The 16,836-nt window shown below is 40.1% G+C and overlaps 2 protein-coding genes across 11 annotated transcripts; both read right to left on the bottom strand.

The window, feature by feature from the left end:
• Nucleotides 1-1,612: 1,612 nt before the first annotated feature.
• psmg2 (proteasome (prosome, macropain) assembly chaperone 2) lies at nucleotides 1,613-5,237 on the bottom strand. Its single transcript, XM_033636651.2, has 7 exons — nucleotides 5,032-5,237; nucleotides 3,824-3,995; nucleotides 3,674-3,732; nucleotides 3,390-3,508; nucleotides 3,132-3,311; nucleotides 2,137-2,257; nucleotides 1,613-1,960 (listed from the first exon to the last, which is right to left on the bottom strand). The coding sequence occupies exons 1-7, from the start codon at nucleotides 5,086-5,088 to the stop codon at nucleotides 1,880-1,882; spliced, it is 789 nt and encodes a 262-aa protein (XP_033492542.1). The 5' UTR covers nucleotides 5,089-5,237; the 3' UTR covers nucleotides 1,613-1,879.
• Nucleotides 5,238-6,706: 1,469 nt separating this feature from the next.
• LOC117263531 (putative 2-ketogluconate reductase) lies at nucleotides 6,707-16,313 on the bottom strand. Of its 10 annotated transcripts, XM_078175523.1 has the most exons (10): nucleotides 16,147-16,313; nucleotides 15,267-15,388; nucleotides 14,784-14,835; nucleotides 14,378-14,478; nucleotides 12,487-12,558; nucleotides 10,535-10,910; nucleotides 10,100-10,271; nucleotides 9,311-9,489; nucleotides 9,102-9,198; nucleotides 6,707-7,073 (listed from the first exon to the last, which is right to left on the bottom strand). In XM_078175523.1, the coding sequence occupies exons 4-10, from the start codon at nucleotides 14,474-14,476 to the stop codon at nucleotides 6,917-6,919; spliced, it is 1,152 nt and encodes a 383-aa protein (XP_078031649.1). In that variant the 5' UTR covers nucleotides 14,477-14,478; nucleotides 14,784-14,835; nucleotides 15,267-15,388; nucleotides 16,147-16,313; the 3' UTR covers nucleotides 6,707-6,916. The 10 variants fall into 10 exon arrangements, with proteins under 10 accessions (XP_078031649.1, XP_033492894.1, XP_033492891.1 ...); XM_033637003.2 differs by having other exon boundaries at nucleotides 14,378-14,481; nucleotides 14,784-15,388; XM_033637000.2 differs by having other exon boundaries at nucleotides 14,767-15,388.
• Between the last annotated feature and the right edge of the window lie 523 nt (nucleotides 16,314-16,836).

Genomic DNA, 16,836 nt, shown 5'->3' on the forward strand with positions numbered 1-16,836 from the left:
AATGTATGCTCACCTCATTTATAAACCAGACAGATATGGCTGATTTTCAGCCAACAAAAGCACAACAAATCTTATTTTCATGTGATTATACACTAAAGAAAACACTTTTTATATTCCATTTCCGCCAATTTATCACCCTAAATCCTACACCCTGGACCTTTAAATTAATAGTGCATCATTTGCGCTTTTAAACAAAATCTCAGAAAACTTATAAAAATTGTCTTAATATGAGTAATAAACTGGGGAAGTTTCATGGCGACTTACATACACCAAACTGTCCAGTATTATGCCCATCTACGTATATTTATATTATACGACACATATTCCTAAAAACATGGCTTTTTTAATATCAGATTTATGGAGGGATTAAGAGAGATATGTCAACAAAATTAAACTTTGATGCAAACACAGTGCATATGTCATCAGATAATGCACATTTGCATACTTTAACATATCTTTGAAGACAATAATTGTAGTACAAAAAAAACTGTCTTAAGCAATCAACTGAGGAAGTTTCATGGTGATGTTTGTGATTAAAAGTTTTACCCTTTGTCTTAAAATTAGTTAGATACACTGATCAGCCAAAACATTAAAACCACTGACAGGTGAAGTGAATAACTTTGATTATTTTGTTCCAATGCATTGTTCTGCTGGGAAACCTTTGCCTCTGGCATTCATGTGGATATCACCTGACATGATCCACCCACTCAAACACCGTTGCAGACCAAGTACCTCCCTCATGGCAACAGTACTCCCAGACAGAAAAAAGCAGTGTGCCACACTACAAAAGCTGTTCAGAAATGGCCTGTGGAGTGTGACAAAATTCTCAAGGTGTCGACCTGGCCTCTAAATTTCCCAGGTCCCAATCTGCTCAAGGATTCTTGTGATGTGGCGGTACCCCAGATGTACCCCTAATCCAAGGTGGTCCTTGGATCAGACTTGGCTCTGACCTGTTGGTGCATGGACACAGGATCTCTGGGAGTGTCTGGCACCAGTGCGTTGGCGGCAGATCCATTTAGTCCAGTGGGTTGTGAGGTGGGTTAATGGCACGTGCCACAGATGCTCATTCAGATTGGGATCTGGGGAATTTGGAGGCCAGGTTGACACTTTGAGGTCTTTGTCACATTCCTTGGGCCATTCCTGAGCCATGTTTGCAGTGTTTTTTAAGCAAATGCTTTTAGTGGCTTATAAATATTAGTAACATTTTGATTTTAACTTCAGTATTTCTCAAATGATGGATGTGTCTTTCTGAGAGCCAAACCTTCATTTCATGGTTCCCTCTTTAAAAAAAAAAACGCTGTCGGTACATTCCTTTCCCACAAACAGTCCTACACAGAAACCACCCAAAACAATGATGCAGGCAGAAAGGAAAACCACAAACTTGGCAAACCAACAGTTCATGGTCACAGTGTGAATCAGAGCGCTGTCTTGTTAGCACTATGTAAGTTGTTGTAACATGTTTGTAAAACAGGAATCAAATTACAGGGGGGCGGGACTGCCAGGAATACAGTGTGGCACCTGGCCAACCAGTTTCAGTCAGGCAGGCGGGGGCAGGGTCCATTAAGAGTAACACTATCAAAGTCTTTATCGGTTTGGATAAATTTACACTGGATTCTTGTTATAATATTTTTATTAGGAAAAAAATCATTCAATTACAAGGAAATAATAATCCAAAAGTGCACGTTTGGGTCATTTCCTGTACATGATGTAATGATTGTACATCTAAAGATTATTATCAAAATAAAGGAGAGGTTCTTGTGGGGTCAGTTTACAACCAAGTTTTAGGTTCAGACCAGATAAACTCACATTTATAAGTCTTAGGTGTATTTTCCAGAAGCTAATTATCTGTTAAAAAAAGCACAAACTAAATTCGTGTGTATCAGAACAGAGCTGGAGGGATGCCACTGCCAAAAAGAAGACTCCAGGACGTTGGGATCTTCCATTTGTTGGGCGTTTGGCTCTGAAATGTGAATGAGACAAAACCATAATTAGAAAGTTACAATCTCAAGCCACACATTGCAGTGCACAGTGATTTATACCGGACCAAACTAAGCATGCTGTCATACCATGACTGATGAGCATGTTTCAAGTTTATTTCCTACAGCACAGTAAAGTATTAGTGGCTCTGTGACTTACAGGATTGTCCAGCAGATGAAGCCAGTCGTTGAGGTGGTTGACAAGCGTGAAGGCGTCTGGGATGTTGTCGCCTTCCGAACAGAAGAGCAGCAGCACAGCCAGCGGGAGATCCTCTGCACAACTGAACACACATCCAGCACACACGGTTAGATGTATAAAAAGCAGCTGTTACATTCAAAGGTTCTGTGTGTAGAATTTAGGGGCACCCATTGGTAGACTTTTTATACCGATGTGTTTTAAATCTTAAATGCATATGTGGGAAGTACTGGGCATACAGCTAGGTAATTGAGACTCCACTCGTTGAATGAGAGTTTGTGTACGGATGTTTTGATATAGTTTTGCTGCCGTTAAACATGATGGATGTTTGCCATTTTTGGATTCTCCGCTCACTGTGGAGGCATGTGTGACGAACAACATTTTCTATACGAATCCATGGTAACACAAGGTGAGTAACTGATATACAAATGGTCATTTTGTGGATTGAGTATTCCTTTCAGTAAACATCTAGTAGTAGACACGCACAATTCTTCAGTAGCACAACATAAGTGAGTGAATGAGTGTGATGCTTGAGAAGCGTTCTCTCTATGGATTCAGCATGTTAGTTTTTCAGTGCAGTTTGTTAGAATTGTACAAAAGAGCAATGTATTCACCAAAGAACAAACTTTTTCATAGTCATGGTTCCAGTCATCACATGGCTACACATCACATGCTTCTTGTTAGACACACACACACACACACACACACACACACACACACACAGCTGGTGCACAATTATGACTGCATTTAATGAGTAAATTACATCAGAATGCGACATAACCAGCTCATCATGCAGTCTGTTGCTGTAATTATATGGAACGATGACTCATGTCTCGTAAGACAGAGGACAGCTACAACTTTTTACTTCTTAAACTTATGAAAGTGATTCACTGATTGATGATTTGAGGTCTGTGTAAAGTTGCTGACAGGTTGCTGTGGCGCTCTCTCTCTCTCTGTACCTGTCTGTGTAGAGTCCTTTGGTTATGCCTCCTCCAGGTATGTAGAGGCGAGGCTCTGTGTTGGCGTCTGTTATTCCTGGGAAGGCCGACACACGCTCCATCTCCCTCCAGCCGAGCTCCTTCAACGCCTCCGCACTCACCTTCAGCAGAGACGGAGTGAGCAGGTACCTCAGAGGAGTGCTGACATGGACACATATTTGTCAGCAAAGATGTAGAGGAAAATAAATACAGCGATAACTGGAAGCACAGGTTAATTACCCTTGCAGCTGTTGGTCATCCCTCTGGTAGGCGTGGCTGCTGGACAGAACGACCGTCCTGGAGAACCCGCTAGCTTTGATCCAAGATACGAGCAGCTGACAGAACCTTTTCGATTTATTCTGCAATTAAAACAAAGGTTAGAGCTACAAATACAGTAAAGCCACTTCGATTGTAGGTTCATGTAAACAGCTGACAAAAAAATAGAAGGTAGGCTTAAAAAACCCCTCTTCTTAGGGTCATAAATAAATTAAGATTTAATGCTAACCAGTAGACTGTGATTTTACCTGAATAATTGGTGCCCTGATCTGAAGAACTGCCACCTTCAGTTCTGCTGCTGTGTAAACTGTTGATAAGGAAAAGTTGACAGATTAATATGCTGGTCTAATAAAGAACATACTTCACAAGAGAAATGTGCACATTCACTGAGATGGTACCTTCTGCAGAGGTGTGCAGCTCCTCAGCATCTTCTTTGCAGGTGGCATACGGGTTGTTTCCAGTCATGGGGATGAGACAGTCTGTGTGTATGTAGCCCACTCTGCTCATGTTGAGAGTGGACACCATGAGATCCACAGCAAGCTGGCCCACATTACCAACAGCCACTGCTGGCTGGGGGGAGAATAAACAACAATAAATCAGAATACAGTTTAATGCCAAGTAGGTTTTCACTTACAAGGAATTTGCCTTGGTGTACTGAGGCATAGACAAGAAAAACAAATGTAGAACAGAAAAAATATAATAGATAGATTTTTTTAATATGTACCACTGTAAAAAGGTTAGCTAAAACTAAACTAAAAAACTAAAAGAAATTGTGAAAATGAAATAAAAATATAAACTAGACTTTAGGGGAAAAAAGAAAACCAATGTTTAAAAACAACAAAACAAATGTTTTTAGTTTTAGTTTCTGTTAGGCTGGTCAAATCTGTCAACTCAACAGGCATGAAAAGGGAACTGGTGCATTAACACTGGGATGTCTACATAGCTGTGTATTATTAGCCATCACAAAGCGCTGTATTTGTATTTTAATGCCTATTTTGAGCTTCTTAAATCTTGCCCCTGTGCCATATTATTAAATAAAAAACTACAAAAAAAATACTACAACTAATATTTTTAACAATGATTACCACACTGAAACAAGCAAACCCACCCCGGAAACTAAACCGAATTAAAAACAAAAATTAAAGACAAAATAAAAAGAAATACTTTGAGGTTTTACTTTCTGATAAAAGTCAAGTGTGTTCCCATTCACATTCATCAAATGACTGCTACTTGTCTCTCCATCAAGTCTACTTTTTATTTACTCAATATTGCGCTCTTATTCCACAGTGGGACATTGCAAGGGCTGCAATTACGTTTATAAATCATTTTCCAGTGTGCAGGATTTTTATTTGTAACATAACAGTGCAGTACTGGTGCTTTTACTTTGAAAGAGGTGTCTGGACACTTCCTGTACCGCTGCTAATCTGTGATTCTCAGTCATATATCTGAATACAACTGGTTACAACTTGGCTGGTATTGATAAAACACTTGAGTAAAGAACGAAACTAAAAGGCTGAAGCACCGACTCGTTGGTAATTACAACATTAACACGTGTATTTTTGTCACTGTGCAGGTGGAGGCAAAAACCTCCAGATGTGTCACTCACCATGACGAGGGTGAAATCTTTGAAGCAGGGCGGTGAGTTTTGTGAAGAGATAAACATGGCGCCGTTTAGCGAGCAGACACACGGAGCTTAAAATATTAAGAGGAAGAGATTTAAGTTAAATGTTTTATTTAAATTTATATTCTCCCGGCAGCTTTCGCTTCTGTTTTCATGCCTGCTGCTGGGGACCTTCTGGGCTCTGACGTCACGTCGATTGTTGATGATTGAGCGGCTTTAGTACGTCCTGTAAAATGCCTGAATGAAATGTATCTGTGAAGGTTTAGTTCGGGGACTTATTTAGTAAATATCTGTACCATCTGTCAATATCTGTCTATATCGGCCTATTTCTATCCTGTAGGACGTATATTTGAAATAATATTTTAGGATTTTGTATTTTAATCAGGCATATTGATGGTCAAATCTCATTTCCGCAAAGATTTCTTGCGTAGTAAAGATCTGCAACCTAGAAATTCTCTTTATTGGTGGGAAAGATCTATTTCTGTAGGCTATTATTTAAATGTCTATGTGTACAATTTTTTTTGCTTGATATTCATAACTGGCTGTTAATGGGTGATATACCTCCATTTAGTTACACTGATAAAATTTATTTTATGGACAACCTGGATGCAAACATTTCAGACACCATTAATCTTGTTCAGTGATGTAAGGGCATTTTGACGGGCCCCAAGTGCACACTATCATGCATTTGTTGTCCTACCACAAATAGAGACTTGATATTGGACATCAACATACATATTACCCAGCAATTATCATCTGACAAAAAATATAAAAAGAAGTCAGTAATTAATGATTTAATTGAAGTTTTTATGGTAGATTTATAGATTTTTGAGCTGATATGGAAAAAAAGCATAAACTTTTGTTTTAGATAGATACTGACTATTTAAAAATAGTCCCATTTTCCCATTTTTTTATTAGTAATATTCTTTCTTTTATCATTTATCTTTGAACACAGGTATATTTCAAAGGTCGCAATCTGAATCACTTGAAAGGGCCCACTCTCTCTAGGGACCCCTCCATCCCAGGGGCCCCAGTGCAGTTGCACTGCCTGCACTATCTATATTTACGCCCCTGGTCTTGTCGTTATTTGGAGTAAATACCACAATCATGCTTGTAAGTGGAAAGGATGTACTCCCTCTTTCACTGTGTTTATAAATAACTTTGCCAACTTCTTTAAGTTGCTAAAATATATGGACAAATTAAATAGTACTGTATCTTGGTCCTTGCTCTTTTAAAGTATCTTGCCTTGCTCTCTTGTGTTTCTTTTTTTGTTTACCTGATTGTTTCTCCTTTTTATTCTTGTTGCCTTTTTTGTTTGAAAAGAAATATATTCTTTCCTTATTTTCTGAACCTCTTCGACATCAAATTGCTTGACAATATAATTTCCTCCTACTGGGTTGGGGAAACATGGCTTTAATATAAAGTTTCTAATAACTGTGTTGGTACATTTATTTTCCTTTGATGCAAAGCTGTCTAAACCCAGGACTGACCGTTGAATACAGAATGTCCTCTTTAACCACTGATCACAGAGAGATTAGTAAGGCTTTCACAGGTCTATTGTAATTCCTAACACTGGAGTTGAACACTTTATGCTGTATGTTATGTCCCCTTTTGAAGACGGAAAAAAAACACAACAATCAAATAATTGAAGGAGTCAGAGTAGAAGTGTACAAGTGAAAATTTATTTACAAACTCAACACTCATTCTACAAGACAGAGTTGCGCAATGAAATGTATTTGATGCATTAGTTATCCTAATGTAACAATAATTATCATGTTTATCAAACAACCTAACAGGTTAACTTTATGTACATCATCTTAGAGTAGGAAAACACTCCTAACTGCAGACAGATGAAGCACCATCAGTGAAGTCATTTTGGTTTGACTTCATTGGGAACAGACTGGCCGTTCACTGCAGCCACAGCATTTTCTACCATCCTCTGCACCAGCTTTGTTGTTGTAGTGTAGGTGTTGGTGCCATAGTGGGGTGTGATCACCACGTTAGGAAGGCCAAGGAGAGGATGATCCCTGCACAAGATGAAGAAGAGATGTTAGGAGCCAGCAAGGAGTTGGTTGAGTGTTGATGAATGTTCAATTCTGCTTCCTTTCACTATTGTTAGCTTGCTGTCAGCTAAAGCTGGAAACATGGTTGATGAGAGCAAAGATACGGGTCAGCAAACCAAAACAAGGAGTTAAAAGATGCTAAAAACTGCAGCAGAGATGCAGAATGATAATTCTTGGTTCAGTTAGAACTACAAGTGATGTCTTTCACATCACACAAACCCATTTGATTGATAAAACATACTGCCATGTGCAGCCTAAAGAAAAGTCAATATCATAATATTTGTAGTTGTAATACAAAAAACAGCCTTGATCCTAAAAGGAAAACAATTTCATCTCATCTTTCTTAGCTATATTAATATATCAAAGGGACAGTTCACCACAAAATTAGAAATACACATTTTACCTCTTACCTGTAGTGCTATTTATGAATCTAAACTAAGCACAAAAAGTAAGGAAATTTGTGTTTGGCAGGTTAGTTCTTTGTTGTAACAATGCTTCTTGGCAATAAATCTTATACCGTTGGAAAGACTGTTTATTTCCCTTTTAAATGGTGCCACATTTGTAAGGAACATGCATTTGTGGGATGAGCAGCAGAGCTGCTTATGTGGGTTGCACCCATGAAAAATTTGCCAAATCTTCTCTACCAATGCCAAACAGCTTTTTTTGCTGTTGCTACTGACTCTTGTTTTGAGCTTCTGGTACCCCCAGGTGCTGAGCATGGGCTCCAAGAATCAGCATTCACGTTTGACTGATCTGGATAGGGCCTGTGCGATAGGGCAACTTCAAGCTGGTATTCCGCAAAACCAAGTTGCAGCATTATTTGGAGTGAGCACTAGTACCATCTGCAAACTGAAGGCCAAGTTCTATATAACAGGGATGTCAGAGACAGGCCGCGCGGTGGGCGTCCCAAGAAGACGGCACCCCAAGAAGACCATTTCCTCATCCTGTCAGCATTTAGGAACAGTAGGCAGTCTTCTACAGATTTGCAGTCAAGGTTTGCAGGACAATATGGCCGATGGCTCTCTGCCCAGACAATCCAGAACAGACTGCACGCAGCCAATCTCCAGTCTCATATGGCTGCCAGGAGGCCTTCCATGACTGTCCTTCACCGTCAGACCTGTTTGCGCTGGTGTCGGCAACACATACATGGAACCTGAACATGTGGAGGAAAGTTATGTTCAGCGATGAGTCCAGATTCTGCATACAGCAGCTGGATTGTAAGGTCAAAGTGTGGAGAAGACTCGCAGAACGCTTTGCTGATTGCTGCACCGATAGAGTAACATCTTTTGGTGGAGGCAGTGTGATGGTGTGGGGTGGCATCTCCCTCACTGGAAAAACAAGGCTTGTCATCATTGGAGGCAATCTTAATGCAGAGAGATATCGAGATGAAATTCTGCAACCAGTGGCAATCCCATATCTCCACAGTCTGGGACCGAACTCTATTCTCCAAGATGACAACGCTCACCCCCACAGAACGGGGTTTATCAGAGACTACATCCAGAATTTGGGAGTGGAGAGGATGGAATGGCCTGCCAGCAGTCCTGACCTCAACCCCATTGCACACTTGTGGGATCAGCTTGGGCATGTTGTTCGTGTCAGAGTGACCAACACAAACACGTTGGCTGACTTGTGACAAATGCTGGTTGAAGAATGGGATGCCATCCCACAGCATTGTGTGACCAGGCTGGTGACCAGCATGAAGAGGAGGTGCCAGGCTGTTGTGGCTGTGTATGGTTCTTCCACACGCTACTGAGGCTCCTGTTCGTTAAATGAATAAATTGTTAAATTGCCAATATGTCTTGTTTCTTCAGACTTCAATCATCCAATCCACCAAACACCACCAAACAAGAGTCAACAGCAAAGAGAAAAAGCTGTTTGGCGTTGGCAGAGAAGACTTGGCAAATTTTTCATGGGCACAACCCACATACTCAGCTCTGCTGCTAAAGGTACAGTTTAATAAGTTGTGATTGTGGTTTAAGAGTGTAGTGAGACCTCGGTAAAGGTTCAGGGTAAGTCACATCTAATGCCGCCGCATGGATTGTTCCCGACTGCAGAGCTTTGACTAAAGCATCCTGGTCCACAACCAGACCTGAGGCATGAAAGGTAAAACATTAGACATCAGTGTTTCATAATGACCTCACAGAAACCTTAATAATTCTTTAACCAAGATTAGTAAAGACAAGGAGACACATTAACCTCACCTCTGCTGATGTTGACCAGTGTTGCTGTGGGTTTCATGAGGGCCAGCTCTCTGTGGCTAATCAGTCCTGTGGTTTCAGGGGTGAGGTTGACAGCCAGCACGACAAAGTCTGACTCTTTCAGCAGTTCGTCCATGTTCTCACAGTAACTGGCACCCACCGCCTGCTCATCTTCAATGCTCCTGAACAGCACAGAGAAAACATGAAGCTCACCATTAACACTCTCTCATGATTCAGTGCTCTGAAATATCTGGTTATAGTAGTGAGTACACAATTTGGCAATTATTTTTTGGTCCATTATAGGATTTCCAAAATCTTCTTTTCCCCTTCTTTTATGTTTTGGCTGTACAACCAGTTGTTTCAAGATTTGCTATAAATTTGCAGTGTTGTGGTCAAGACCACCTGAACCAAGACCAAGTCATGACTAGTGTGTCAAGACCGAGACAAGACCAAGATACACACACAAAAAGGCAAGGTCTGCTGCAGAGCCATGTACACAGCTCTGGTCTACTGGCAGTGGGGGAGGGGTCTATTTTGTAAAATACTTTGCTTAATCCTTCAAAACAGTGCATCTCATATTTGTCATGGCCCAAGAGCCAGGTTATGACAAATCAGCTTAACCATCTTTATTCAAAACTCCTTTTTTGCACATGTAATTTAGTGATATTCCTGCAGTTTCGATCTTGACTGGTCTTGAAATAAAATCCTGACTCCTTAAAAAGTAGACTTGAAACTGAGACTGAACTTGCCACAATTTTTCTAAATTAACCAAATTACCTATCAAACCTTTACCTCTTGTTCCTGTTGTGATACAGGATCTTCATGTCAAATCCTTTGCCTCTTTTAGCAATTTTGCAGCCAATATCTCCCATTCCAATAATCCCCATCGTCGACCCTGTGACTTCCTCTCCCATCAGCCTTCGTGTCATGTGGGTGCTGTTTGGGACAACTGCTATTTGGTGACCTACAGAAAAACAAACATCCCCTCAGAAAAGCAAGATTTATTTATTTATCTTTATCTTCACATTTTTATACTGCCACTTATTTTGCCTTCAGCAACAAAGAATTTATGAGCACATTATGTTTTCATTTTTGTCAGATTTGATTTCCAAGTGGAAAAGCTGTAAGTCTTGGTTTTGTAATTGAAAGGATTCAGTTAACTTTCGACCTCGGGAGTTTTGGAAACACTGTGGCATATAAGAATTCATGATTATGGTCTTGACTCACCTTCAACGATCTTGCGTGCCGATGCCAGAAGCAGTCCCATTGCCATATCTGCAGTGGCATCACTCACCACACCAGGCGTGTTGGTCACCTTCACTCCCAGACTGCTGATGTACGGCACATCCAGGTGGTCGATGCCCACTCCTCCGTTGGCAACCACCTTTAGCGAGGGGAGCAAACTGAGCAGCTGTGGCTGTACTATAGTGGAGACAGCCCACACAAGTATGGCCTGGATTTTAGGGCCGTGCAGCTGAGGGTTTTGAAGGAAGTCTTTGAAGTAGATGATTTGAAAGTGCTGTTTTATTATGTCAGTGAACTCTTCAAGGTAATCTTGCTCTCCCACCTCTGAGATCAGAGCCCATGGCTTGTCCTCCATTACCTGGAAGGACGAAACAAAAGTTAAAAGGACAACTTAAACACTCGCTGTCAGCCACCACACCCACCACGTCATGCTCTTTCCGCATCAGGGTGGCAGACAGTTAACCTTAAGGGTCTCCTTCCTGGGTGATGTAAAGAAATTAGTGCCCCTGGTTTGATTGTGTGTGATGAGGACAGACTTCTGTTTAGGTATAGAAGATCTCATCATTTGAAAGAAATTAATTTATTTGTTCTCATGGTCTCTACTCTTCTCTGTTCTCCTCTGAACCGTGTTTCAAGTCAGACAGGAGGAGGGCAAAAGTGAAGTATATGGTGTCTGAAACTGCCCTGGGCCCCCAGACCCTCAGGGGCCCAAAGGTTTCAATTGATTAGTGTCAAGAGTTCAAAAACTTCCAGCACACACTAGAATATCAGGATTGACACAAAGTTTATTCAAAAATGTTTAACAACAAAAGGAGCGAACAACGCGTTTCGCTTGTTGCGTCATCAGATTCGCTCTTGATTGTCATCAGGTGTGTGCTTAAATAGTCAGGGCAAGTAACAATCAGACAATCAATCAATCAATGAGAAACAAATACAAAGTACATAACCTAGCTGTAATATTAAAGGGAGAGTGCATACAATATAAATAGAAATAGATATCAAAACAGTGATACAAGAAAATACTTTACAATTGCACAGTTCATCATCCGACAAGATTCAACTCTAATTTTGAAGTAGAGTGTGAACCATATAAATAGTATAGATCAAAAAAGAGGAAAAAAAAAAATAATAATAATAATTATTTATACATACTTGTAATGATGAGATATAAAAATGCAAAATACATAATCTGGCTGTACCAACTCATATAAACAGGGGAGAGTGAGTACAGTATAAATAGTCAAATAGTCAAAAAAATTTTTAGAAATACATATCAAAAACAAGTGGGCCAATATAAGAGATATAAACAAAAGAGGAGATACTCCAGAAGTTACAAAGGTTATTCCACAATCTACAATATCTACTCTAGCATTCCTGTCTACACAGGGGAGGAGGGGAGGGGGATGTGCCAGGAGAGGTGAAAGTGGCTCAACTTTCCCTATACATTACCTGCAGACACAGAAGCAGAGAAAAATTAGACATATAATGAGCTTACAAAAATGGACTCAAGTCTAATGTCTCATTTAGTCCATGAGGCTCTAAAGAGTTAAGGGTGTATATCCAGTAGGCTTCTCTCTTCAATAGCTGGTTAATGATGTTACCACCTCTGGGATTGGGATTAACTCTCTCAATACCTATAAATTTAAGAGAGGTGGCCGAACCATGATTTCTGTCCTTGTAGTGTCTTGCAATAGCATAGTCCATATTTTCATTTCTTATAGCTGCTTTGTGTTCAGCTATTCTCAGTTTGAGATTACGTTTGGTTTGGCCCACATATATAAGTCCACACTGACATTTGAGCATATACACCACATGTGTAGAAATACAATTAATGAACTCTTTGATTTTATACTTCTTCCCTGTATGAGAATGACAGAACTCTTTGGTGTCATACGTGTTAGAGCAATGGGTGCATCTGCCACACCTATAATTACCAAGTCCGAAGGGAGAAGAACACATGGACCAGGGGATTTAAACGACGAGACCAGCGTATCAACAGAGAGCACCTGTTGACAAGTGAAGAAGAAACGAGTGATCAGGGACAAACGAGTGAATCCTCAACAGATGGACATTTTTTAGGAGTCGGAAACAAGGCCAGAGGACGTCCAAAGCAGCCTCCAGAAAAAAGATACGCACAAGGAGGGGGAAGAGGAAGCCGAAGCCCCCGCAGATGGACATTACGCAGCCAGAACAAACGGTAATTAATCTATCTGATCACGAATTGACTAATGAACAACTAAGTGTGTTGAATCGAGGACTGTCTTTTGTACCTACTAACAAAGTTAATGCCTTTAAATTAAAGGTAGATTGTTACAAATTTTTTAGACAGCTTCATTTAAAATTTTTTTTCCGTAACTCCAATATAACTGAAAATGCGAATCCACATCAGAGTAAATTTAAAAAGAAATCCACATTCTCACCACCAGGCACTCCTAATCCCACTATAGCCACCTTTAGTAAATTAGTGGAAAGCGATATTGCGTCTGTAATTAAGTGTAATCCTGTATCTAAGTTTTCTAATGTTAGTTTTTTAGAGAGGAAAGCCCTGAAAGAATTAGTCTAACCCAAAAATTGTCATTAAAAAGGCAGATAAGGGAGGTGCCATAGTGCTGTTAAATACCACTGATTATGTTGCAGAGGCTGAGAGACAATTGAGTAATGCTGTTTTTTATAAGCTACTATCTAGCAACCCCATCGGACAGTTTACTGCTGATAGAGATAGAATCATAAATAGAGCCTTAGAAATGAAGTGGATTACTAAAGCTCAGTATGAGTATTTAAGAGTAGAGCACCCCGTTACGCCTACATTTTATTTACTCCCTAAAATCCATAAAAGTCTGGAGAATCCACCAGGAAGGCCTATTGTTGCAGGGAATAATTCTTTATCTGAACCACTGAGTAAGTTTGTTGATCACTTCATTAAGGATATTGTAGGGACTTTGCCTTCTTACATTCAAGACACTGGTGATGTCTTGAAATTATTGTCTAGTTTGAAAGTGCCTAAAGATTCATTTTTGGTAACTTTCGATGTGGAAAGCCTATATACTAACATTCCACATATAGGTGGTCTTGAAGCTATGCAACATTTTTTAGAATTAGAAGAAGATTTGCCAAGATTTGACAATCAAGAGCGAATCTGATGACGCAACAAGCGAAACGCGTTGTTCGCTCCTTTTGTTGTTAAACATTTTTGAATAAACTTTGTGTCAATCCTGATATTCTAGTGTGCGCTGGAAGTTTTTGAACTCTTGACTGTGATTTATCCTGCACCAGCTGGCACCTAGAAGAAGCACTGCGCCGCTGTGCACAGGGATTTACTATTTTTTTGTTTCAATTGATTGTTAATAAGGGAGATCGGGGTTGGTTGGCACACAGCTATTTTCTGGTCCTTTGAAAGTCACAGAAACAAGAGCTAACCTGACTGTTAGGCACAATGGCACATGCACTGTACAGAAGCAGGACTTTGGATTTACTACCATTTGTGATTTGAGTTCCTCTTCAAGAGTTGTTCAAAAAGAATGACTCGTTCATGAGTCTAACGTCACTATCCACAAAGTTTGCAACAAAGATATTTTGCTAAAAATTTTAAATGTAAAGCCAAATCTAAGATAACCCTAATGACATTACCATGATATCATTAACTGGTCATGATTGGTGGAGTGTCCACTGTTTTGTATTAAGTACTTGAAATACCTGCACCCAACCCTGTCTTCTTACCCCAACCAAAGTTTGTCTCCTGCATGTCACCCAAAAATACTCTACCTATAATTCCCGATAAGGACATCTGCTAAATGTCTAATCCGTGAATTGAAAATTGGACAATACCTTTTTGTGTTGCAGTTGACATATGGATCTCTGCAGCCGGGATGCTTGTGCTAGACCCCACAGTCTCTTCACACAGCGGACGTAGCTGACACTCTGCATTCCTGCTGGCAAGTTAAAGACATTGTCAGTGTGGAGTTGTATGTCACACAGAAGAGATTCAACATAAAACAGATGAAAAGCAATGTGTGAAGCAAAGTATATGTGTCATGTATATAAAAATGTGCATGCACTGAAAGTCCACAGGTCAAATTGTTATAAATTCTTAACTTGTGTGTCAACTGCATAATCACAAAAAAGCCTTTTAGTGTTAGATAGAAAATGCATCAAATTAATCGAGAATATTATATGCATGTTATGAAAATTTTCAAATGGCATCAATGTCACTTCACCTTAGCTGAGCTCTCACCTTCAGCTGGAGCTGGAGTTTTCGTCTAACTCTCAGTTATGAGGAGTCGAACCTGAGGGTTAAGAGGGAGGGGGTGAAAGAAAACATTTAGCTGTTCTTTAACAATATCCAACCTCCTATGTGCTTTAGATGAACATTAACCAGGATTCCCAAACATTTTCATGGACAAAATTTGACCTTTCAAGGACCTTTGATCTTTTTTTCTTGCCCCACTTAGCAGGTGTTTTTCACACAGATCAGATTCAAACTCTATTCAAACATAATTTTAGCTAGTGGGGAGAAAATGAAGAAACATATTGATGGTAAACAAGCGTCACACATAGAGGAATATTAGAGCTATGTTACATTGGCAGCTACAGAAAATACTTGCTGGTATGTTATATTATCTGGAAGGTAATGCATTGAAGATTACTGCAACAACTTAATTACACACAACAAAATGCCGTGACTTTTCCAAAACTTTCAATGATTTTTATTAATTACATAACTTTCCAGGCCTGGAAATTGTGAAATTCCATGAGTTTTCCAGGTATTCCATGACCGTGGGAACCCGAAACTTGAGAACAGGCTTGGGCGGTATCATGGTATTAGGACGATCTCCTCAGCTGTATAAATCAGACGAACATGTTTAGTAACGATATAGTGGACGGCCTTCATGTAACAGAGCTCCAAGTAATCAAACACATTGTACATTTGCCATAAAACGTATACTTAAAGCCAAATCACAATCAAACTCAGAGTACAGCCACACATTTTGACAAATAAATGCAGGTCTGATTGCTGCCTGTCGGCTAATCGCTTGAGCTAGCAGCAGTTAACTGCTCAGATCAGGCATCACAGAAAGACACGTCGAAACTTTTGTCAATATGGACATGCTGCACATTGTTAGCTCTGTTAGATTCTCCACAATTTAACTGTTAATTTCATCTTACTGAGACTAGCAGTTTAACCTACTGTACACCACGTAGCAAAAGCATTTCAAAACAATTGCATTGGTTAGCCGGTTAGCCGAGACCTACAGCTATAACTCTGTGTAAAACACAAAGGAAAAGGGAGAAAGCATAAAAGGTCTCCTCAAAAGCCAATTCACAATCAAACTCTGAGTACAGCCACACATTTTGACAAATAAATGCAGCTCTTACTTCCACCCAAGGTCTGACTGTTGCCTGTCAGCTAATCGCTCATGCTAACGGCAGTAGCTGCTTAACTAGCGAGCTAGCGGCAGTAGCTGCTTAGCTCGGGCATCACTCATAGTAATGTGTCAACTTCTGTCAATATGGACATGCTGCACATCTTAACTCTGTTAGATTCTCCACAATTTAACTGTTAAATTCATCTTACTGAGACTAGCAGTTTAACTTACTGTACACCGCATAGCAAAAGCAGTTTAAAACAGTAGCTTCGGTTAGCCAGTTAGCTGAGGCCTTTAGCTAAGCACTGGGTGTACAGCCTAACGTTAGCGCACAGCCATCTACTCCACACTTCAACACTCAGTAGCTTTCGGGGTCAGCCCTATGTTCCCACAGCCCAATGGTCCCACAGCCCTATGTTCCCACATTTCTAAGAATTTTTTTTTCACTGAAAATTAGGCCCTGTTCCCACAGCCCTATGTTCCCACAGCCCAATGGTCCCACAGCCCTATGTTCCCACATTTCTAAGAATTTTTTTTTTCACTGAAAATTAGGCCCTGTTCCCACAACCCTATGTTCCCACATTTCTAAGATTTTTCTGAAAATTAGGCCCTATGTTCCCACATTTCTAAGAATTTTTTTTTCACTGAAAATTAGGCCCTGTTCCCATAGCCCAATGGTCCCACAGCCCAATGGTCCCACAGCCCAATGGTCCCACAGCCCTATGTTCCCACATTTCTAAGATTTTTCTTAAAATTAGGCCCTATGTTCCCACAGTTCCCACATTTCTAAGATTTTTCTTAAAATTAGGCCCTATGTTCCCACAGCCCTATGTTCCCACATTTCTAAGATTTTTCTTAAAATTAGGCCCTATGTTCCCACAGCCCTATGTTCCCACATTTCTAAGATTTTTCTTAAAATTA

Source organism: Epinephelus lanceolatus, chromosome 16 (assembly GCF_041903045.1).
Source record: "Epinephelus lanceolatus isolate andai-2023 chromosome 16, ASM4190304v1, whole genome shotgun sequence".
Taxonomy (NCBI): domain Eukaryota; kingdom Metazoa; phylum Chordata; class Actinopteri; order Perciformes; family Serranidae; genus Epinephelus; species Epinephelus lanceolatus.